Source organism: Neovison vison, chromosome 7 (genome assembly GCF_020171115.1).
Source record: "Neovison vison isolate M4711 chromosome 7, ASM_NN_V1, whole genome shotgun sequence".
NCBI lineage: Eukaryota > Metazoa > Chordata > Mammalia > Carnivora > Mustelidae > Neogale > Neogale vison.
The window spans coordinates 164,377,940-164,401,720 of record NC_058097.1 but is presented as its reverse complement, the minus strand read 5'-3'; the positions used below and the strand labels follow the sequence as shown (position 1 = coordinate 164,401,720).

Here is a 23,781-nt window from a genome sequence, read left to right as displayed (position 1 = left end):
GAGGTTGTCAAGTTGGAAATAGCTTAGTCTTCAAGGAGCAAAAAGGAGGCCAGGGTGGCTGGGGAGGGATGGAGAAGGAGAGAAGATGTCCATTGTACAAGAAGGTGATGTAGGTGGTCAAGGGGTCAAGTCACCTAGAGTCAAGCCAAGGCAAAGAGCTTGAATTTTACTCTGTGCTGTGGAGCTGTTGCGGGGTTTAAAGGAGGAATGTGACTTGATTTAATTTCCATTCGAAGAGACCCATCAGGCTTCCCATGAGGAGAGTGGGTGGTACAGAGACCAGGGAGAGAGCAGTTAGGCTCTTGTACTATCTTAGCTAGAGATGATTGGTTGCTGGCTATAGGACTAAAGAGAAAGGGGTGCATTCAGAGATGTCTTGGGGATAGAGGCACCAGGGCTTGCTAACGTAGTGTGTGAGGAAGTTACTGTGGAGCAGGGAATGGAGAGCGACTCCCAGGTTGCTGGGTTGTGATGCTGTTAATGGAAACAGAGAGACTGTGGAAGGAAAATACTGGGTTTGGTCGGAGTTGGGGGAGGAGGCTTATTTTGTTTCTGCCCTGTTAAAATGTGGATTACTAGTAGCCATTGCAATGGTCAAGGTGCATGGTCAGGTTCAGCAAACATCAACTCAGTACCTTCAGTGTGCCAGGAGTTGTGTGAGTATCCTCACAACTCTTGGGAAGGATATTATCACTATTCCCTGTTTGCACATGGAAGCACCAGGGCTCAGTGAGGTGAGATGGCGTGCTCGGTTTGAACCCAGGTCTTCTGACGCCGGGGCTCAGGGCAGACACTGAAGGAGGCTGGCTAGTGTGCAGTGTTGATGGCTTTCACTTGAGAAGAGAGGATGGGGACCCTAAGTTGGCTCATCAAGGCCCAATTCCGATGATTTCTGAAGAAGAGCCTGACAGGAATGCCCGTGTGCAAGGAGCTGTTGAAAATCTTGACATTTCCAAAATAGTGCAAGCTCTAAAGACCATTTCAGTAAGATTCTCAGTCCCTTTAGGAAATGCCACATGAACAACAGTGACACTTTGTACTAAACAAGCCGTTTTACAAAAGTGTTAAATAAAATAAAAGGAACTTGGAAGTGTTGAGGGAAGGTAAAGATGCTACTTCAGCCTTTGAGTGCCACCTTTTTACTCTGTGGCCTAAGTAGGAACTGAAGGAGATAGGGAGGCAATTTCTTCTGCTCTTGGAGTTTCGGTGACCAATTTGGGGACCCAAGTAGAAGCATTATTAGGTTACCCACAGCCCTTGGTTTTCTTGAGACACTGGGATTCAAACAGTCAGTGCCTTAACAAGCCTGGAGGCAGAGCTGAACGTGGCATCAGGCCTGCAAGGTGACAGTCTTGTCGCATTAGGGGAGCCACACTGGGGAGCCTGAGGGGCCAGAGGGGCAGATGCTGCCAGGCATACCAATGAGAAGAGCCTTGATAGAGTCCCTCCTTAGACTTTCAAGCTGGATCCTTTTCTTACATTTTAAGCTGTTCTCTTTATAGCTGGGCCAGATAAGAGCTCGTGCTGACTGTGCAGGTTTGTCCCACACTCAGCATACCAATACCTCCGCCGTCGGAAAACCAGATTTATCAGGGTGCTCTGACCTCCACTCGTGGGCACCGTTCACATAACTCCAGAGCTTCTTGCTATGCCCAAAGGAATTGCCAGGCTAAGTAATTGGAACCCTTATGTTTAACCGACCAGAATCTCGCTGCTCACATTATGGTCAAAATCTGTATGAATGGAAAATTAATCTTGCAGAAATGCTGCAAGAAACTGTAGGACTCGTTTACATCTCGACTAGTCCTGTCAGTGGCTGTACGTGTGCTCCTCCTTATATTGAGCTCAAATTGGTTTCCACGGCTCCCTGGTCCTAACTCTGCCTTGTGAAATCTCTTCTGTTTGCTGTTGGACCTCTTTAGGGCCTAACCCAAGTCCTTCCAGGCCCCGGGCTTGTGAAGACGTGCTTATTTATGTGGATGGGTATGTGTGGCCCGCCTTCAGGGGGTAATCCTTCCCTGTAACCTTTTGTGTGCCTTAGTCCTCTCCCAGGTGAGACCAGCTGACATTCGACTTAGTGGGGGATGTTTCTAGGAGGAAGGGCAGGATCTGAAAATAAAGCCTAGCTTGTGTTTTACTTCATTTGCCAAGTTACTTTCTAGTAGTCTGAAGAGAAACAGAAGCCCTTGTATGGAGGAAAGAACGTTTCTGTGTTCCCTTGAAACTGGCCACCTGGCTCCCAGCCGGGCCATCTCCATCACTCCCAAGAAGCAAGGTAGCAATTCAGGTTTAAGAACAGGTATTTCAGGGGATTTGTCTGTGCCTGCTAAATGTGTCTTGAGACAGGATGATAGGACATGAGATTCTTCATGGATTTTATAAAATCAGGAAATGGAGCAGGGTGGGGGCTTTTGGCCTGAGGTCAGGGACAGCAGGTAAAGCTGGAGGACTTTGCAATCTCCAAACGGGTGTGGGGATCCTGCATTTACTATACAGCCTTTGTTTGGTGAGGGTGAGCTTGCAGTTAGGAGAAGGAGACCAGAAGGGTGGTGGTGTGCAGGAATGCAGAAGGGGACTGTCATTGTGGGCAAGTCATCTACCCTTCCCGGGTCTCACTTTCCTCACCTGTGGTCTGGTGTGATGAAACACATCCTGCCACACTGGGGGTTTGGGAAGACCGAATTAAATAACCCAATACCTAACACTTCTTTTACTCAAAAAAGGGCTGAACCAGAAGCTCTGTGTGCTGGGCAAGCTTGATCAGAAATGATCCTGTTGTAAGGCCTTTGTATTCAGGAGGTATTATTCTGGTTTATCTCTTTTCTCAGCATATGAGTCCTTTCCCCCCCTTAGTTTAGTGTTCCATTAACATCACGGAACCCAGATCATCAGTTTCCTTATGTGTAATGTGGGAGTAAAAATTTCAGCCCTGCTTATCTCAGAGGATACTTGGGAGAGTCAGGTATAGTGATGAATATGACCAAACTTGGAGCTTCATGGAAATTCAGGAAATTTTTTGTCAAGAAGGGCAACATCTATATTAAGGAAGAAAGGTTAGGGAGCTGCCTCCAGATCTGATAAAAAAACAGCCTTTTTTTTTTTTTTTAAACTGGCTATTAACATTTATTTATTATTTATTTATTTTTAATGAGCATGTAATGTATTTTTTGCCCCAGAGGTACTCACAGCGCTCACCATAGCACATATCCTCCCCAATGTCCATCACCCAGCCACCCTATCCCTAACCACCCCCCCCCACACAACCCTCAGTTTGTTTCATGTGATTAAGAGTCTCTTTTATGGTTTGTCTCCCTCTTGATCCCATCTTGTTTCATTTTTTCCTTTCCTACCCCCCCAGGACCCCCTGCCCTGCCTCTCAAAGTCCTCATATCAGGGAGATCATATGATAATTGTCTTTCTCTGATTGACTTATTTAGCTTATAAGCATAATACTCTCTAGTTCCATCCACATCGTTGCAAATGGCAAGATTTCATTTCTTTTGATGGCTGCATAGTATTCCATTGTGTGTGTGTGTGTGTGTGTGTGTGTGTGTGTGTGTGTGTGTATCTCACATCTTCTTTATCCATTCATCTCTTGATGGACATCCAGGTTCTTTCCATAGTCTGGCTATTGTGGACATTACTGCTATAAACATTCGGGTGCACGTGTCCCTTTAGATCACTACATTTGTATCTTTAGGGTAAATACCCAGTAGTGCGATTGCTGGGTCATAGGGTAGCTCTATTTTCAACTTTTCGAGGACATTCCATACTGTTTTCCAGAGTGGCTGCACCAGCTTGCATTCCCACCAACAGTGTAGGGGGGCTTCCCTTTCTCCGCATCCTCGCCAACACCTGTCATTTCCTGGCTGGTTAATTTGAGCATTCTGACTGGTGTGAGATGGTATCTCATTGTGGTTTTGATTTCTATTTTCCTGATGCCGAGTGATGTTGAGCACTTCTTCTGTGTCTAAAACAGCTATATTTTTGTCCACTTTAAAAAAATCCATGTATCTTCTAATGTTAGAATGTAAACTTCATCTTAGTGTCTAAATCTTTCAGCTCAGGATTCGTTTCCCAAAACTCTACACTTATTTAAGCTGGTATAAGTTGGGTGGGGGGAGCCCAGGAGTTGCTATCCAGGTCATGCAGCATATATGAAGAGGTTGCTGGATGCTGGGTGCTGCTCTGGGCATAGAGAAGATCCCCTCTTTGTGTACATCAGAGATCCTCCTAGCTGACCTTGGATTAGGATCAAAGGTTGTTTGGGGACTACTGGGTGCCACATAGGTGTTGTCATTCAGAACTTTGGCCCAGGCACAATAGAAGGAGGGAGGTGCAGAGGAAGAGAGAGGGGGAGTAGCAGTGGATGAGATGCTGTTTTTCTGATGCTTCGTCTTCAGGGATTTCTGGTTGTGGCCAGGAACCCCTAAGCCCCGTAGACTCCTAAGGAAAGGGGACAGCAAGTTATTATGCAGTATTGGATCTAGAAATAGAAGACCAGGATTTATGTTCCTGTCTTATCACTTACTGATGATATTATCTTGAGCAAGTCACTTAACCTCTCTGAGCCATTTCCTCATTCATAAAATGGGGGTCGATGGTGGTAATAGCTAAGAGGCCTAAGGAAATGTTTTGTAGACTGTAGAGTCCTTGAGAAGTAACAGTGGATCATGGTGTTGTTGCTTCATTATTAAGCCTGTTATGAGCAGGGCTTTTTGGTTTTTTTCCTCCAGGTAGAAATGAGGCAGGCTTTGAGTTTGTAATTTCCTGGTGAATGCCGAGCTGGGAAGAAAGAAAGAAAAAAAGAGAGAGTGAGAGAGAGAGGCGGAAACTGGGTGTAAATAAATCCTAACCCGTGAACATGGATTTCTGGACCAGGTGTTACTGGGGTCTGGTTCTCATCCTTATCTGGATGCCTGTGCCTTAACTCTGCTTTTTGTGACGATCAGGCTGCTGTCTGCCTGATGGAGTCCTGGGATTCCATGGGCTTGCTTCAAACCTGGGAATTTGGAAGCTGGAATGGTTGGGAGGGATGAAAGGTTGGGGGTGGTGGTGGTGGTGCACAATCACAGGGCCCAAGGAGCAACCTGGTTTTGATGGCTTGGGCTGCTTCACATTTGGCTTATCAGCAGTCAGGCTGCTCTAAACTCAGTGCCAGCTCACCCCAGCCACTGGAACTCAGGACACTCTGACCAGGGCCCAGGGCAGAGTAAGAAAAACCTTGTGCGTGAAGAGAGTTTTTTCTTTTTTAACCTTATACTATTCTCATTAAGCCTACTAATCTCTGGGGTGGCCCCATGCTTAGTTTGGAGATGGGCTAATACTTTAACACTAGCAAAATGAGATGATGTATTGACTCTGACAGTGAAAGCATTTTAACCACCTGTATTAAGGGCCCTAAAAAATGACCATGCCCTTTAGAATTAATTTAATTATTTAGAATTAAATAATTCTACCTCTGGGAGCTTAACCCAAGGAAATAATTGGAATTGCAGAAAGAGTTTGTACTAGAAGATGTATAATGCATCTAAAATATCCAGCATCAGATGAATGGAAATCTTTCTAGAATGTAAGCACAAATGGAGTAAGGACTTCTTGTTCACTCTGTATCTCTGGCACCTAAAACAGCGCCTGGCACACAGATGGCCAATGAACATGTCTTATATGGTTATAGACAAAAAAAATTTATATCCATAGGATAAAACTCTGACTGGTTTCACCTATCTGGACATAGAGCATTCCTATGAAACATTTTGTAAGACAGAATGATGTAAGGCAAATCAGATTACTGTAATTTATATGGAAAGAAGTTTGAGCACTCTCAGACTCCCAAAATAACTTTTTAGGCTTTTCTGATATCTTAGGACACATTTTGTTAATAGATACACAAAATAAATTGAGATAAAACACAGCTGCTCCCAGACTCCCTTCAAAGCCCTGGCAACTTGATGCTGAGATGCTGGTGGTGTTCTCTGGTAGGGAGTTGGGGGGCGCCACTCGCTGCTTGCCTCCGTGAGGATTTCCTGCAAAACAAACGCTGAATGCTTTTTGCTTTTCAACTTTTTTTTTCTGAAAGCAAAAATTCCTCTTCAGATTTCTTTCAGTTAGTGAAAACAGGCACTAATATAGGTCTTTCCTAAAAATGAAGTGTCATAACATGAACTTCCAAAAAGGAGAGGGAGGGGGCACACATGGATTCAGCTATTTCAAATAAAGAAGTCTTAAGGACAGCAAATTGTCTATGTGACTAGGATGTGAAAAGGGCAGGAGACAGCTTTCTAAATACAGAAAAATCACAATCTTTTAGTAGAGGGAAAAACTAGGGAAGGAGAAGATACTCAGGTATATCTGTATGTAAGTGATGAGATAATGGGTGACATTTTTTCTTTTTATATTTTCTAAGATTTCTAAAAGGACTGATTCTTTGATTGGGGGAAAACACTTTAATATAAATCATATTCTTTGAGGGGGGAAGAAAATGACTTTAGATAGGTTTATTTATCGAGCAAACCAGCAGCCTTTAGAACCCTCTCCTCCTTTCTTTCAAAGAACCAGGCAGCCTTTGTGAATACACAAAACACCTACACACTTTGGTTGTGTCTGTTGGCTTGGCATGGAAGCTGATCCCTTCTAACTTCAAAAGGGTGATAGAAACTCCACAGTGTTGAAATTGTGCAGGTCATATTGCAGAGACATGCCCATACATTTATATCCCATCATTGAAGCGAAGGCATTTTGTAGTAGGGAGAAGAATTTTAAGAAGATAGGTTTTTCTGGGTGGGTGGTTAATTCTTGGAATTCTTTCCCTGGTTCATGGTTTTGGGAAGCTGTTGAAAGTGCTGTCTACTTTCCTTCATTCTTGTTTTAGCTCGTGCCGTCTTAAAGTAACTCGCTTCTGAGCAGTTTGGTCTGTCGGAATAAGGACTTCACGGAATGTCTCTCAAAGATGCAATGTTCTCTTGCAGCCAAGGCTTTCCTAGAATTAAAATCCCTGTGTCTTAGGTGGGCTTGGGCACCTGAGCTGAAAGTTTTTGTTTTTCAGTGCAACTGGGTCTTGACATATGAAGTGCATCTTTGAAGAAAGACCCACTCTCTCACCCTGGGAGGAATCTGTGCTGATCAGGGGTCCTCAGACATTACTATCTGTTGTTGTGTCTGCAAGCCTTCCCATTCCCATGACTTCTCATTCATTATCTCTCTTTCTTTCTCTTTAGCCATAACCAACAGACCACAGCATTCAGGCATCCTGTGAGTGGGCAGTTTTCGCCAGAAAATAGCGAATTTATTCTTCAAGAAGAGTAAGTACTTCTATATATTCTCCTTTTCCAGGCAGAGTTTGGGAGCTTAAAGGCATTGGCTCAAAACAGAGCTTGTTGGACTATTTTCTGTCCCAGATAGAGGGACTTGGAGTGGGATGGTCGATTCAAAGTGGAATGCAAGAATTTTGTTTTTCAATCTCCAGACTTCTCTCAGTGGGAAGATGTGGAAGTGTGGAGATGACCCAGGTTTGTGCCGTGACTGGTACTGTCAGAGCCTCTTGGAAACACCCTGTCCCCTGAACGACCCCCACCCTCCTTAAGTATCATCTAACACACCAGCTGTGCTCTAAGAGCACCCACTCATCTGGAGCGAAATGACCTTCAATCACACCAAACTGAACCAGCCTTTCAAGGAAGCCTCAAATAAGAGTCTAAGGCCAGGGCTTCGAAGGGAGGAGGGCTGTGGCACCCATTGTCCCAGAATGCCTGGAGTTCTTTCTGCTTGTTTTTTCCATTGTGGGGACTTCCTTGCTCCTCAGTCTGATTTCAGCAGGTCCCCTGGGCTGCTCAGAGGTAGGTTCCACCACCCAGGGCTTATCTATGTAAAAATGCATCTACAGCCGAAGCAGGGTGTGTTCTTCGCCCAAACACAAAGGCAGAGAAAGGTATGCAAGTGGCTCTGCTTCCTCCTGCTCGTCTGAGGCAGTTCTGTTTGAAGTAAATAGTTCTGTTTGAGAAATGAATAGATATGTTGGCTTTTTCTCTCCTTCATATCATTCTTCTGTTCAATCATCTAGACCAAATATGATCTGAAAATAAAAGACTTATATTTTTATAGTATTTCTCTCCCTCAGTACTTATACTTTTAAACTTTCTATTATGGAAAATTTCAAACCTATATACAAAAGGAGAAAGATAAAGTAGTAAGTCTAGTGTATTCAACTCTCATCTTTAATAATTTCAAAAATATGCCTGATTTTATTTCATCTGTACCTTCCTCCTCACCACCCAGATTATTCTGAAGCAAATTCCAAACATCATTTTGTTCCTACAGTATTTTCAGTTTAGAATCATTACCTTATAGAACTTTTAAAACTAGAAATCTATAACGATGATACTGATATTCCTTGCCTGTTTACTCTGTGCTGGGGGTTTACATATAGCACAACAATCCTGAGAAGTAGACCGTCATCACAGTTTTAGAGATGAAGACACCAAGACTCAAAGAAGTAGGGTCACTTGTTCAAATTTGCATGGCTGGAAGTAGAAAAAGTCAGGATGGCACCCCCGCTTGATCTCTATAGTCAGGGCTAACCCTTGCCACTAGTGATTGGCTACTTGCTAAATTCTTTGGATTCTCCTGGCCCATGGGTCATGGGGTCTGACTTCGAAAGTGTCAGTACTATTAGAAAGTGGGTGGGAGGTAAAGATTGTCTTGTCTTCTACATTGAGACAGAACTGCTATGTAAAGACAGAGCCAGAATGTGGATTCTCCACATTCCAGCTTGGAATGAGCATGTTTAAAGAATTCCTGAAGGTTAGAAGCTCTTGGGAGGTCAGTGAGTTCAGTCCCCTTCCTAAGGCATCCTAGAGAAATGGCCGCCTATCATTTTTAAAGGTCTGTATGGAGAATCCATTAGAACACATAGTTTGGGAAGTTACCAACTTTAATAAAAGCTTCTAGAGAAATGCAGACTTCTCATCACTAAACACCCTTGTCTTATACACACCTCCTTCTCCTCACTGTTAAGATTTTGTCCTTGGCCACTTCTGAGAAGGTAGCCTCTTTTATCCTCCCAAAATATCTCTGTAGCTAATCTCCATTCCATCCAGTTTCCAAGAAAAACCTTTTTTTCAAGGCTCACTTTTCCCCTCTAGATCACCTTTTCTGGATGTCATAAGGACTGCTTGCTTGTCTCAGGTGGTGGGTGCAGGGTCTGGGTGACCAGACACTCCTTGAAGCAGGGAAAACGTGCTTTAGGCATTGAGAGGAAGGGAGGATTCCTGTGGACCGAGCTGGTGATCCCTGGGTTTACTCATTAAATACTTACAAAGTGCTCATATTGCGTCAGGGACTGTGCCAGAGTTTGCCGTTACAGCAGCGTGCGAGACAAATGTAGTCCTGTCTGTGAAGAGTAGTAGAGTGGTAGTGAAGAGAAGGTGGTAGAGTAGGGGAGTTAAATAAACAAGAGGTCACAAATGTGATGAATGTTCTCGGTGGAAAAAACATAGGGTTCGATGGGAGTTGATAAAAGAGGGTTCTAACCTGGCTTAGGGATTGTAAGAGGCCTCTCCATCCTGGGAAGGGATGCTGTTTCAATTGAGACCTGTCCAGTCACAGTGCCCCAACCTGGGCAGTGACCTAGAGGGGAAAGAGCGTAGAGCTATACCGGTTGAGTGAGAATGAAAAAATGAGACACACCAGATGGACTCTGGAGGTAAAACTGGACTTGGGAGGTAAAATTGACAGGACTTGGTAATTGATTGGCTGTGATGGGGTTGCAAAAGAGGGAAGACATTCTTGAAGTGTCTGGCCCTAAATTGGAGGAAGGGGGGATTTAGATAAGTAAAGATAAGTGTGCACGTGCATGCGCCAGTCATTCACAGCTGAAGGAAGTGTGAACAGCCTTGGTGGGGTCAGAGGGCAAGAGGGGGACTGACTTGTAGCTGAGGTTTGAGGTTTGCAAGGGGGAGGGAGGAGATAAGGTTGGGGAGGGAGTTTCGGCCAGTTATCTGAATTGCTTCCTTTTGAAATACACCCAGAGTTACCCCTGGTGGAGCTCTGGAGGGGGAGTTCAGCATGATTTCACCTGATAGAAACCCAGTTTTTAAAAAATGTATCAACAAGGGGTGCCTGGGGGGCTCAGTTAGTTAAGTGTCTGCCTTTGGCTTGGGTCATGATCTCAGGGTCCTGGGATGGAGTCCCACATGGGGCTCCCTGCTCAGCGGGGAGTCTGCTTCTCCCTCCCACTCTCCCTCTGTGTACTTTCTCACTCTCTCTGTTTCAAATAAATAAATAAATAAATAAAATCTTAAAAAGAAAAGTGCCAACAAATAAGATTCCTGTTTTGTTCCCTTAGAGGAGCTTAATTTTGTTGTGTGGTGTGTTATATGGTGAGGGCAAAAGATCAAGATAGCCATTCATGTGTGCTTTACACATCAGCTCTCAGATTAACATCAGGGGTGGGTGGAAAACTGGCTCTTTTCTTTTTCTTCTCTAAGGACTATCTGTTGAGGCCACGTGGACTCCTCTTGCCAGAGCCTCCACTGAGGCTCTTGACGTGAATCCTTCCATAGCAGTGGTTTTCAGTGTGGTCTCTGAACCAGCATCACCTGGGAACACTTTGGAGCTGCAAATTTTTTTTTTTAAAAGATTCTATTTATTTATTTGACAGAGAGAGATTTATTTATTTGACAGAGATCACAAGTAGGCAAGAGGCAGGCAGAGAGAGAGGAAGGGAAGCAGGCTCCCTGCTGAGCAGAGAGTCCGATGAGGGACTCGATCCCAAAACCCTGAGATCATGACCTGAGCCGAAGGCAGCGACTTAATCCGCTGAGCCACCCAGGCGCCCTGGAGTTGCAAATTTTTGAGCCCTATCCCAGATGTACTAATCAGAGACTCTGGAGCTAACACGTCATAGCATGTATTTGAAAGGCTTCAGGTAGTTCTGATTCAGGTAGATGTTTAAAAACCACTGATTTAGACAACTTGCTATTTCCATCCTTACTAAATTACCCCTAGATTCTTCCTTTCATCCTTAAATCTCCTCCAGACACCCATCATTCTCTGGGCTGTGGTAACAATCTTAGATGGATTTTAGTCAAATAATCTTGGGCTCCTTCTTGTGTGTGTGTGTGTTGGTGGGGGTGGGGTAGGAAATCCAACTGGTCTCATGGTGGTTTCCTTGAGAGTATTACTTTGTGGACGGATAACTCATCTACCCCACTGCTGCCCCTTGGTGTAACAGGTGTATGCCCACCCAAAGATGACTTCCCACCTTACAAATTGGAAGCATGGAGAAGAGAAATAATGTGAAAGCTATGATCAGTGGGTCCAGAGGACATGAGCACTGAGTATTTTAGTTTCTGTGCCAGTAATACAGAATCAGCCAGGATAGACTAGGGTCTGCTGTGGTAAAAACAACAAACGAAATCTAAGTGATATGAAAGAATTAAGGTTTGTTTCCCACTTTAAAAATTTTATTTATTTATTTATTTGAGAGAGAGAGGGAGGGGCAGGAAGAGGGAGAGAAGCAGACTGTGCTAAGTGTGGAGCCTGATGCGGCACTCAGTCTCATTGCCCTGAGAACGTGACTTGAGCTGAAATTGAGAGTCAGATGTTAACCAACTGAGCCCACCCAGGCGCCCCTATTTCTTACTTGCTCCATGTCCATCATGGGTCACCTAAGGGATTTTATTCTGTCATTTTTTTTGAGGGATGCTCCATCTCTGTGTCTCCAGGATGGCCAACGTCAAGAAAAAAGGAACTTGAATTGTAAACTGCTCTTTCACTTAAACTTCATTGACTAAAGCAAGTCAGATGACCTCCCCTAACTTCACCGGGCCAGGGAGGTGCATTTCTACCATCCACCTGGGAAGGCTATCCAAAATATTTGTTGGCCAGCACTATCCTTAATGACTATACTTAATAATCTACAGTCCAGATTTATTAAAGAAGGTAGGACCTTTTGAGTCCATCACTGACAAGCTTCTCTTGCTGCATGATTAGAGAGTTTGATTTCTCATTTTGCCTTTTCTTTTACATGATCTTGCTCATTGTCAGAACCATCAAGGCAAGGTGGGTATCAGTCAACAGGCTATGGAAATCCCACTTAGAAGAGCTAATATAAGGGGCGCCTGGGTGGCTCAGTGGGTTAGGTCTCTGCCTTCAGCTCGGGTCATGATCCTGGGGTTGTGGGATCGAGCCCCGCATCGGGCTCTCTGCTCAGCGGGGAGCCTGCTTCCCCCTCTCTCTCTGCCTGCTTCTCTGCCTACTTGTGATCTCTGTCTGCCAAATAAATAAATAAATAAATAAATAAATAGAAGAGCCAATATAAATTCAGGCTGCATTAATAAAAGTACAATATGTAGAGAAAGGAGGATAATAGTTCTGGTATATCATGGTGTTTGTGGACTACTTCATTCATTCATTCCAAGTTTATGGAGCACCAAGGACATGCCAAGCCCCACTTTGATCTGGGTGCTAAGTTTCAAGAGGGATATTGAGCAACTTAGATTGCCCTGGGAGGGGGACCATTAAGGTGAGGGGTCTGGAAACACTGTCCTTTCACGTTCAGTCTGCAGGAGAGAAGATGAAGGAGGATGTGCTGTAAGTCTATAAGAAGGGCTAGAGGGCAGAAGTGGGATATATTTATTGAGTGGCCGCCAAGGCAGACATCAGGTCAATGAGTAAAAGGTCTAGGTTGGCAAATTTTAGCTCAGTTCATAATTTTCTTGGAAAGAAATTTCCTGACATCCCTTGTTTTGGGATCTAGAATTTCATCTTTAACATTACAAGAAGTAATCTACCTCCTAGAGTAAGAGTTGGCTTTTTCCATTAATAGTAATATTGTTATTATTTTTATAGTGAACATTTAGAGCCCTTACTATTTATTACCAGGTACTTTTCTAAGTGGTTTACATTTATTTATTTATTTATAAAAATTTTATTTATTTATTTGACAGAGAAAGGTCACAAGTAGGCAGAGAGGCAGGCAGAGAGAGAGAGGAGAAAGCAGGCTCCCTGCCGAGCAGGGAGCCCGATGCGGGACTCGATCCCAGGACCCTGAGATCATGACCTGAGCCGAAGGCAGCGGCTTAACCCACTGAGCCACCCAGGCGCCCCACATTTATTTATTTATTTTAAAGATTTTATTTATTTGAGAGAGAGAGAGCATGAGCAGAGGGTGAGGGGCAGAGGGAGAGAAAGAAACAGAGTCCCCGCTGAGCAGGGAGCCTAACATGCGGCTCAATCCTAGGACCCCAGGATCATGACCTCAGCTGAAGTTAGACATTTAACCTACTGAGCCACCCAGGCACCCCAGGGATTACATTTATTTATTTAATTTCCACAGCAGGCTTATGAGGAAGATACCATTATGATCATGGATACTGAGGCACAGAGAGGTTAAGAGACTTGCCAAAAGTCACACAGCTAGTAAGTGACAGGATTTGAATCCAGATAGTCTGGCCCCAGATGCTGTGCACCCTAATACTGCCTCTCATCCGACTGGTCTTTGAGAGACAGTCCTCTTCCTTGGCATAGGTGTTACTGTGCCAACTAAGTAGGCTAGAGATTTTTATTGTATCTGCAGTAATGAGGTTTGATCTAATAACTTCATTCTTGTGTGAAAGATGCCAAGCCAAAGCCTCCTTATTACTCTTGTCTCCAGAAAATGTTCTCAAGCTTTTCTATAGGGCCTCATTTCCAGTGATGGGGTCATTCCAGCTTTTCTTTTTCAGCCTCTTTTCCTGATTCTCTATGACTTGCTTGAATTGGGAGCTTGTGGTTTGGCTTTGTGGCTTAACGGACCACACATAGGGGCCTACTGAAAGAGAGAACATTGGCCCGAGGGACTCCCAGGCTATGGTTCTGAGGGTTGGGGCCATGCACAGGAGCTTTTGCTCCTCTGAGCCGGCTGTCCAGGAAGCCGCTGACAGACGCCTCCGCAGCTCTCTGGGAAGAGCAGAGAAGAGCATGCCGAAGCGGTGACGCTGGGGGCTGATTGACAGCAGGCTGTGTACACGGCTCCCCAGGCTCTGTCAAGCAGTTGATGTTGAGGTGGGGCCTAGCTGAGAGTATGTGCTCTGGCAGTTCAGAAGCCTGCTGCTCTGCTCAGGAGCCAGGTGGAAGGTACCCCGATCTCCTAGATTCCTTAACCTGAAGGGGACCATTTCTTGGCCTGCCTCTCTTGGCTTCCTCGTGAGGCTAGCTTGTTCCTTCCACTGGAGTCTGAGCAGCCCCATTTTCTCATTGGTATGTCTGGAAAAGAACTGTAGGTCGGAATGGCCTGGAATGTCAGGAGTGGTATTTGGAGGACATCACTTTAAACCATACTTTGCTGAAGGTAAGAGGTACCTTCCTGACCTTTGACTTCTTCCTTGTGTATAGGCGGGGCCTGACTCTCCAAGGCCTATGCAGAGTATGGGCCTGGGGGTGGGCTGTCTCCTGCTGCTGGGAAACCAGGGGCTGGCTGCTGCTCCTCCTGCCATTACAAGTTGGTAAGAATTTGCAGTGAGAGGTGAAGAGCACAAGATGAGGGTGGGGGTCCAGGCCAACTCTGGGTCTGTCCTGTGGCTCCTCCGCTGAGCCCAGACTGCGCTGCTGATAGAACCAGCACCTTGTCTCTCCAGCCTGGCAAGCTTGGGCTAGCTTTGCCTGTTGCATTTGGTTGCCATGGCAGCAGAAAAAAACGAGGAAGAATGGAAACATCTGGCAAGCAGATGCAGAAACTTGACTGTTCAGTTTTCCTTCCTGGTCTAGGAGACGACGTTTGTGACGGTCACAGGTAGGGAAGAGGCGGCGCTAGTGTTGACCTGGCTCTGGCGTTGATGTCTCCAAGGGCGCCAGCACTGGGGGTGCGGTCGCTGCCATGCAGTAGTCACGTTTCGGGCTCTGTGTATGGGGAAAGATGCTGCAGTGGTGGCTCTGCTCTGGAAGGGAAGCTGCTGCTTGCTGTCATTTTGTTTCTTCCTGGGACTACCCCTCTGGTCCTCCTCTTTTACCTCCTTGGTCTGAGAAGCGCTTCTCCCCCCACCCCCCAATCTCCATTAGAAAGGTGTTTTCTAGTGGGGGAGTGGCTGCCTGGTAAAGGGGGGTGGGTGGGGTGGGTCTGAGAGGTAAGAGGTGGGCTGGCCAATGGCTCCCGTTTAGCGTCTCTGTAGTAGCAAAGCAGAGGTGGGAGGAACAGTAGAGGTCAAGGTCTGGTTCTTCCCCTGCACAGACTGAGGCACTGGGCATGGACAGCACACAGCAGAAGAAACTGGTCCAAGGTCATATGGCTGAGCAGGACTCAGGCTGAGTTCAGAGCAATGCTTGGGTTTGGGGGCTCACTGGACTGTTTTCATGCCAGGTTGAGGGGTGTTCTTCAGGCTGGTTTCCAGCTCCTGGGTTGGGGTGGGATGAGGAACTAGAGCCTGTGTTCCAGAGAGGAGTTGGGGGCGGGAGGGAAGGAGCACAGAAAGCCACAGCTGAGTAACAAGGCCATACTTGCTGAATGAAAACCTGTGTCAGACAGCCTCCCCCGGGGTGCTGGGAGTATACAGTGAGCGTTGGCGGTCTGTCTGTGTGTGTCTCTTTCTCTGAGAAGAGGGGGTGTGGAGGTGTCTGCCTGCTTGGGACAAGAACTTTATTTTATTCCTGCTTTTCTTTGTGCATTGCTTTTCCCAAACCCCTTAGGTGGTGGGTGTGAGCACTTTAAAAAATGTGCTGGTTGTGAGCGAGTGTGCCTCTTTTCATACACCCTCCTCTTGTAGCATTAATTCTGGCTGAGCTCTCTGTGTAGAATCCTTGAGGACAGGGAATTAATTTGGGGGCCTATTTTTCTAGGAATTGATGGGGTACAAGTGATATCTAACGATGGCTTCTCAATAGGGGAGTCCCAATTCCCCATAGCTTTCTAACCTCCTGGGGAAAGAATAGGAGTCCGGTCCCCCAGCCACAGGTTTATTACAGTTTAAAGGAACCCCACCTAGATAAGGTGCTTATAGGGGTGTTTCTAGGAAATGATTTGTTTAGAAGCTAATTGTTTGGCACCTTGAGCTTTCTGGGAGAGAAGTGCCTTGGAAGTAAAAATAGAGTGTACCTGAGATTTAAATTCTGGGGTCTCCACTGGGAACAGCCACAACAGACCTTTTCATTTAGTGTAATGTGTCATGGTTTTCAAAAGGTCATTAGAATCCACACAACCATTTTTGAGGTGAGAATAGTTTTCATCCCGTTTTGCAGAAATGGATACCGAGGCCCAAAGAAATGATGTAAATAATGTGACTTGTGGAGGAGTGACTAAACTGTAGAGTTTTGTTGAAACCTGGTTATTCCAGGCTCCTGGTCTTTCCACCATCCTAGGATCCTTTTGGTTTGGAGAGGGGGGTTGGTACTGAGAAGAGCATCAACAGCCTGCTTCTGTCACACATTGAGACTTGCCTTGGGATGATGATTCTATGGCAAAACCCAGGTGCTGGAGTCCAACTTCTATCCTGGACAAGTCATTCATCTCATTTAGCCTCAGTTTTCTTATCTACAAAATGGATATGGTAAAGCTGGCTCTCCAGGGTTAAGGGAGATAATGCAGGCGGAGAGCCTTGGCACATAGTAGGTACTGGACAAGTCCAGTCCGGTACCTCTGCTTGCTTGACCTTGTGTACCGATCCTAAGGTTTGCTGGTTCTTGGCTTGGTCACCTACCTACTAAGACAGCGATAGGGTAGGGAAGGGTGTTGCCGTGATCCCACTACAGCTTACTCTTGTTCATGATGTTACCGGGAGGCATCTGGGGATCCTAGTAACCAAACTCAGCTCAATTCAGACCCAACAGAAAAAAATGACTTCTGAATTTATAACCTCCCTCTTAACCACATTGTCAGTGTTGTATGCATTTGGTCCTGGGTAAGTAGGTAGCAGAAGCAGTTCCTTTTATAGAGGAGGAAACTGAGGGACAGAGAAAGTGATTTTCTGTCCAGGCTCACTTGACACATCCTTCAGGAAGTTTAGAGTAGGATGAAATCACTTTGCTACTGGGCATCTCCAGACTGAGTTTTATCTAGTTCTAACTTCTTTTGTTCATTTCAGCTGGGAGCCAGTTGAGTTAAAACTCTAGCTCACTGTTTTGAACTTCAGCCCACATCCCTCCAGCAAAATAATCAGCATTCATGTAGCCCAAGCCAAGGAAAGAGACGTCTTTGTTCAAATCGTCCCACTGTACTTTGGGAATCCAGAAACCTGGCAAACAGGCTTTTAAGTTAATAGATTTTATTTAATGACACCAAGAGTCTGCCTTCCCATAGCGTGTGCAGGTGTCTTGGTCTCCTCTCCTGGGAGCTGTGTGACTCATGTGCTTGAGGGCATGCTGTTCACTGAACCACCTTTCACAGATACTCAGCGCAGGGGCACAGGTTCCTCTCCCTCAGGAGAGGATGGATCTTGAGTCTAAGGAGTTGAAGACAGAGTCAGTCTCTGCCCCACCAGGCTCTTAAGTGGGGAACACACGTGTGTTCACTGAAAGGTGATTCTTTCAGTATTGTCTCACTTCAGGAGGCTATATAAATATATAACACCATTGATAGTCCTGTTGTTCAAAGCCTCCAGAACTTTCCATCCAAGCCAGCTTTTCAGCCAAGTGGGAAAATTGTTTTTGAGGCTCTTTTTTTTTTTTTTTTTTTTTTAGGTTGGGGGTAAGTGGAAGGGCAGATGGGAGAGAGAGAGATTCTTAAGCAGGCTTCGTGCTCAGTGCAGAGCCTGACATGGGGCTCAGTCTTGAGGTCATGACCTGAGCTGAAATCAAGAGTCGGATGGATGCTTTACTGACAGAGCCTCCCAGGTACCCTGAGACTTTTTTAATATCCTTTTTTGGGGGGTACCCAGTGGTATTCCAAGCATGACCACCACGTGTTTTGTTTTGCTTTGTTTTTTAAACTAGTTGTAGTTCCAGATAACTAATCCCAAAGTCATATTTACCCTTGGGAGACATGGGAGTTCATTACTGTTATTAAGGAGATATAGAGAACATCCTCTGAAGGCCGATCTTGTCACTGGGCTGAGTGCGTAGCTGTGTGCACCTTGTTCTTTCAAAGAGCCCGGTCAGGGACTATGAGGTAGGGGTTGAAACTGTTGCTCAAGCTGGGAGCTGTCCCTGCCCATGGGGAGCCCTGATGAAGACATTCACTGTTTGTAGAGACAACACAGTCTCTTCTCTGGGGCAGATATAGTCTGGGCTTTAGTCATATCGCCTGATAAGCCCGCTTTCTCTGGGTGTGGCTGAGCAGAGGTCTCTGTAAATGAAGAAGGAATTGTCCTCATGTTTTTCTTTCTTCTTCTCTTGTACTCTGCCACCCTCCAGCCACCCCCCTCCGTGCCCCCACCACAAACCACTGTGTTCCACTGTCCCTCAGTGATGTTCAGTGTTGGGACCACAACCAGTCCTTCTCCAGCTGAAATCTTTTCATAATTGGCTCCTTAGGTGGTGGTCATACCTTCCTTCCTCACCCATCCAAGGTGTAAGACAGTACGGTTGTCTGGAGGAGCTCCCTGAACAGTCAGCATCCCTGAATGGGGTGGGGATATGGAGCTAGAAAGCAGGAGGTGATTAAAGTCAGAGCTCAAGATTGTAAGGTACAGAAAGGGGAGCAAGTGGCCATCATCCTGGACTTTTCAGGCCAGTCACACATCTATCCAAATAGCCTTTCTTTGTCCCACAGAGGAGAAACAGTATAGTCAGTTGATGGAATGTGATGTGGTCATTTAAAATGATGTGGTTATGCGGCGCCTGGCTAGCTCAGTTGGTAGAGCATGTGACTTTTGATCTCAGGGTTGTTAGTTCAAGCCCTGTTTTGGGCATAGAGCTTATGTAAAAAGAAATAAAAGTAAAGAAATAAGATGATGTTGATGTGTTGAAAATAATAGAGAAAATGTTTAATTTATAATAAGTTTAAAAAATCAAAATGCAAAATCATAAACATAGTATCATAACAATTATATAAAAACAAAAAAGCACTCTTTTCCCCCACACCACCCCCAAAACCAGACATATAAAGAAGAATGGATATGTACCAAGTGTTAAAAATGATTTTCCTTTGGGTAGCAAGACTATGATAATTTTTTTTTTCCTTTTAGCTTTTTAAAAAATATTTCCCAAATGTTCTATAAGAATCCTCTGTGTCTTAAATGGGAGCAATTTCAACTTGATAAATCCCAAACAAACCTATGTTATTGTTAGACTTTGTGTCCTCAATTTTGGCATAGAGCTACAGCCGCCATAACTGAGAACTCATCCTTGTCTCAACCTCGGGAAATCTGAACGTCAGGCCAGACTAGGTTCCAGGCAGACGTTTTGGGCATAGTTGTGCCCGGAGGCAGGGGCTGGGCAAGGCCGCCTCTCAGGGCCTTTCTCACCCGGCTGTTGGCGATTATCTCCGTGCTGCATGCAGCCTCTGCCAACAGCGAGCGGGCTGAGTGCTGTGACATGCTCTGAGTGGGGAGCAGTAACAAAAGTCTGGCTGGGATGGAGGCCGGGGGCGGGGAATCTGGAGTGAGTGCCTGAGCTGATAAGGAGCCCGTGATCTTTCTGCCTGGTGGGACTTACACTTCCAGCTGCCAAGCATCCGGTAGAGCTCAGCCTCTCGGAAAGCTGGTCCCACGGCAGTGATCCTGCTGTTGGCGCAGCTCAGAGAGCACAGTGGTCACGGCTACTTCCGTGAAGAAGTCATGGTGCCGGGTGTCGGGGCTCCGTCCTGGGGCGTAAGAAGGATCCCTTATCTTTTGTGCAGAAGTGGTTTTGAAGGAAACCGCCTATCTCCCAGGTGGAAACTAGGATTTTTCCTCGTGGCACCTCTGTAAAAGTGAGCCTGGCGAATGGACACGCAGAGTGCTGCTTCCTTCTTGGGTCTTGTCTGGATGCTCCCTCTCTTCAGGCTCCTGGCCCAGGCCTCCAAGTCCGATTTCCGCCTCTCCTCAGGCAGAGAGCCTCGGTATATTGCCGCCGCCTGGATCGTGTTGCCCATCAGGGAACCCAGCCACAGAACGAGGAGACTCACACTTGGAGGAAGGCTTACTGATCCCAGAGTTAGTAGAGTCTGGGAATCAGGCATCAAGCTGTTCAGGGATAGGCACTGAATTTGTTGGAGGCACTCGCTGCCATCCGGGCTTGGAAAGACTGCTGGATGCTGGGGCTGTGTGGAGGCAGGTGAGAAGGGTTCTCTGCAGTGTCTCTTGAGTGTCCTACTGAGATGTTCCCAGAGTTCTGGCTCTCTCAGGGCAGGCAGACCTTCTTGACGGGAAGCATGGTGTCTCTGGGTGCTGTTGGGGATGCGCAGAGGGACTCTCCACTGGGGTCCCAGGCATGTTTCATTGCTTCCTGCTCCCAGGCATGGCACAAGGGGTTAATATCTCTAATGGTTCTATTTTGGGGCAAAGGAATGTTCCTAGAATAGGGTTCTTTGTTGAGTAATCTATTTTGGGAGGCAAGCCCCACTGGCATTTATGTAAGCGATTCTCTGTGTGTATCTGGGGGTGTGGATGTGTGCGCAAGTGATTTCTTATTACTAATTATAAGCAGTTTCTTTTGGGAGCCAGAGAAATGGAGGGGTATATGTGAGTGAGTGTGTGTGTATATATGTGTGTGTGTGTGTGTGTGTGTGTAACGAGTATGGGTTTCTCTCATGTGAAGAGTGGCACAGCTGTGTGTGCACATCTGATTGGGCAGTTGCCACAGATATCCCATTAAGAGATTAAATGTAGGGACCTTAGGACAGCAGGCAGGAATGATGGCCTTGGCCCCTTTGTGCGGTGTCAGCCATGAAGGTGTGCCCAGCTGTGTGTGATCTTCTTGAGTCCCTGAAGCAGGCGGACTTTGTGGTCCTCCGGTACATTCTGGAATCTGGTATTCTCCAAAAGATCAGTCATGGCACACAAACCAGTTCTAGTTTGGAGCAAATCTCAGGTTCCACTTCCACTGCAGCCTGGCACTTACTGGACTCTCCCATGTCTTCCCACAGGCCACATCCACATATGTCAAAGCAAGAGAGAAACCAAAGGCCGTCCAGCATGGTCAGTGAGACGTCCACAGCTGGAACCACGTCCACCGTGGAGGCCAAGCCTGGTCCCAAGGTGAGCTCCTGGCCACTCAGTCTTTCCTTCCACCCTTTAATATTGTGCAGGTGCCCATCGACCTCCACCACTGTTTTGTGAGGGAGGCATGTAAGAGGTATCTTCCCCAGATGTCAGATCACGAAGGGAGACCAGCTGGGGTTATGTCACTTGTCCAAGAAAACAGGTGATTTCTGGCAGAACCGGGACTGACATCTGAGTCCTTGGATGCCTTCTTCAGTTTCCTGACTTGTCTTGGGAGGGCCACACCTCTGTTCATAGGTGTGTTAGGAGACTGCCTGGTGGGATTTGTGGCCGGTGGGCCTGAGGAAAGGTGAGATGTGGGACCATTGACTGAGGAGCAGGGAAAAGAACCAGCATTGCAGAGAAGGGGTGAGTGCTGAGGACTGAACCCAGGTAGGACGGTAAATAGCTGGAAATTGGCAAAATCTGTGATGGAAAAGTAGCTTTGCTCCAGAAAGACTAGGACATATGAAGGCCAACAGCTGCTGGTGAAAGTTCATTGAAAAATCCCTTTAAATTTTTTTGTTGTTGTTTTGTTTTTGTTTTTTTCCTCTGTGACCTGGATGGGAAGTCTGCTAGGCCTTGGATTCACCTTTTAATTAAAATGCTGTGGCCTTGTGCCCACCTATTCTGGTCTCCTTGCTATTCTTTTCATCAAAGGGCACTGCTACTCAGAGTAAGGCAGAGGAGCCTACAGCTCTCCTATCGTGTAGGTGCTTTTTGTGACTCCCGAAGTCCCCTAAGTGCTGCTAGAATTCGAGTCTGCTTCTTCCTAGATCATGAAGTCCAGCAATAAAGTCCACAGCTTTGGGAAGAGGGACCAGGCCATTCGGAGGAACCCCAATGTTCCAGTGGTGGTGAGGGGATGGCTGCACAAGCAGGTGAGGGGACTGGGAGGGGAGGGTGGGGGAGGGGGGTGGCTCTAGCTGATCTCCGTCCTAACCCTGGCCCCTGGGAGCTGAGAGCAGACTCTTAATAAGCTCTCTGTTCCTGGCTTTGTCTGAGGGAGATGTGCTGTCCATTTTTATGAGTGCTCAGTGGCTATAGCTTCCCTCCCCAAACCTACTTGACCCCTTGGGTTCCCAGTACTATTGGCTGCCATGGGACCCAGGCACTCACTGGGTGGGTCAGTGTGAATCCATCCTGACCACCAGTCCCTGGCCAGCACTTGGCCTCTTGATGTTAAAGAGCCTTTGCTATCATTTGGCTGAAAAATCCTATCTTTTCCTCTCCCCTGGTCTAGCACACATGTCTAGCTCCCCTAGCACCTTGGATTCCGAATCAGCCAAACTCAGCTCATTGCCTCCTTACCCCTTACCTCTCTTTTTCCCCCAGTCTACTTTTTCTGGATCTTAGTGATGATACCACCGTTCTCCTAGGTACCCTGGTTAGAAACAGCTCTTTCTTTTCCTACATCGCTCCACTCATGAAGCCCTGTCAGCTCCCCTGAGGCTATCATGCATCTCTAAACTTGCTACCAATTGTTCTGTCTCCTGTCCTCTGGCCACAAATAGACTGTGAGCTCCCAGGGCCAGAGAGCATGTCCCTTTTTTCTCCTTCCTTCTCTCCTTGCCATCGATGCATCCATTCGTCCTCCTGCCTATTCGTTTACCAAGTGCCTGCCAGGTTCTTTTTTTTTTTTTTTTTTTTTTTTTTTTAAGATCCCTTCAAAGACTAATTTGTTTTTGGGAGAGGGAGGGAGAGCTCGTGCAGCAGGGAGGGGCAGGGGAAGAGACAGAGAAAATCTTATGTAGGCTCTGCACTGAATGCAAAGCCCAAAATGGGCCTTGATCCCACAACCCTGAAATCATGACCTGAGCTGGAAACAAAAATTGGACACTTAACTGACTGTGCCACCCAGGCGCCCCTGCCTGCTATGTTCTAACTGCTTCCACAGCATGGATGAAGAGATGAATAACATGTGGTTCCTGCCGTTGAGGAACTCAGTTTCCCGGGGAAACAGACACATCTCTCACATGTCCTCTCGTTGCCCTCATCGTCTCTCACATAGCATACCATCCAAAACACACAAACTCCAAGAGCTATGATGTTAATTTTTACCAAATGCCTTGAGGAAAGACAGAAGAGGGCATTATATTGTGCACTACGTGGAAGAGGTTCCTGGAAGTCCCCTCGAAATCTCTTTCCCATCAGACTCCCCAAGGCAGCTTCCATAGCTAACCTTCTCTGTCAGACACAGTGCTGGCGTCTCTCTCAGTGACTCTGCTTCCCTCACAGCTGTGTCTCTTTCCTTGCCTCTCTGCCCAACTCTTTGCCTGAATAACCTTCTGACTTTTCCACTTGCATCCCCGTCCCCATTAAACAAAAGTATGCTCCTTTGATATGTGGAGGGAGAAGGAAAGGACTGTAAGTAATTCTCCCCAGCCCCCACTGCCCAGCCCAGTAACTGTAAGAGGCCTGTGTGGAGTGCTGTGGACACACAACACAGAGAATGTAGCTGTGCTTGGGGAGTCCTGAAAGGCTTCCCAGAGGAAGTGACATTTGCACTAGGTGTGAAAGGATGGAGAGGAGTTTTCCAAACAAAGCAATATGCCAAGATATTAGAGATCATCTGGTCAGAGCAGAAGATAAAGCCAAGACATGCATGAACTCAGCAAGTTAAATTTGTTTTTAGCACTTTAGTAAGTGGAGAATGAACAAAACTTCATGCTGTGCTTAGGTTTAGAGACTAACA

General features: G+C 46.3%; 1 protein-coding gene across 7 annotated transcripts in view; it reads left to right on the top strand.

Moving 5' to 3' along the window:
* PLEKHA7 (pleckstrin homology domain containing A7) overlaps window positions 1–23,781 on the top strand; it is a 214,089-nt gene that overhangs the window by 118,414 nt on the left and 71,894 nt on the right. For 6 of the 7 annotated variants that reach the window (XM_044258894.1, XM_044258899.1, XM_044258895.1 and 3 more), the window contains 3 exons: window positions 7,218–7,301; window positions 20,972–21,083; window positions 21,863–21,967. In XM_044258894.1, coding sequence (XP_044114829.1) covers window positions 7,218–7,301; window positions 20,972–21,083; window positions 21,863–21,967 — 301 coding nt within the window. Of the gene's footprint in view, window positions 1–7,217; window positions 7,302–19,837; window positions 20,161–20,971; window positions 21,084–21,862; window positions 21,968–23,781 lie in introns of those variants that run through there. The other variant, XM_044258896.1, reaches the window with a different exon arrangement.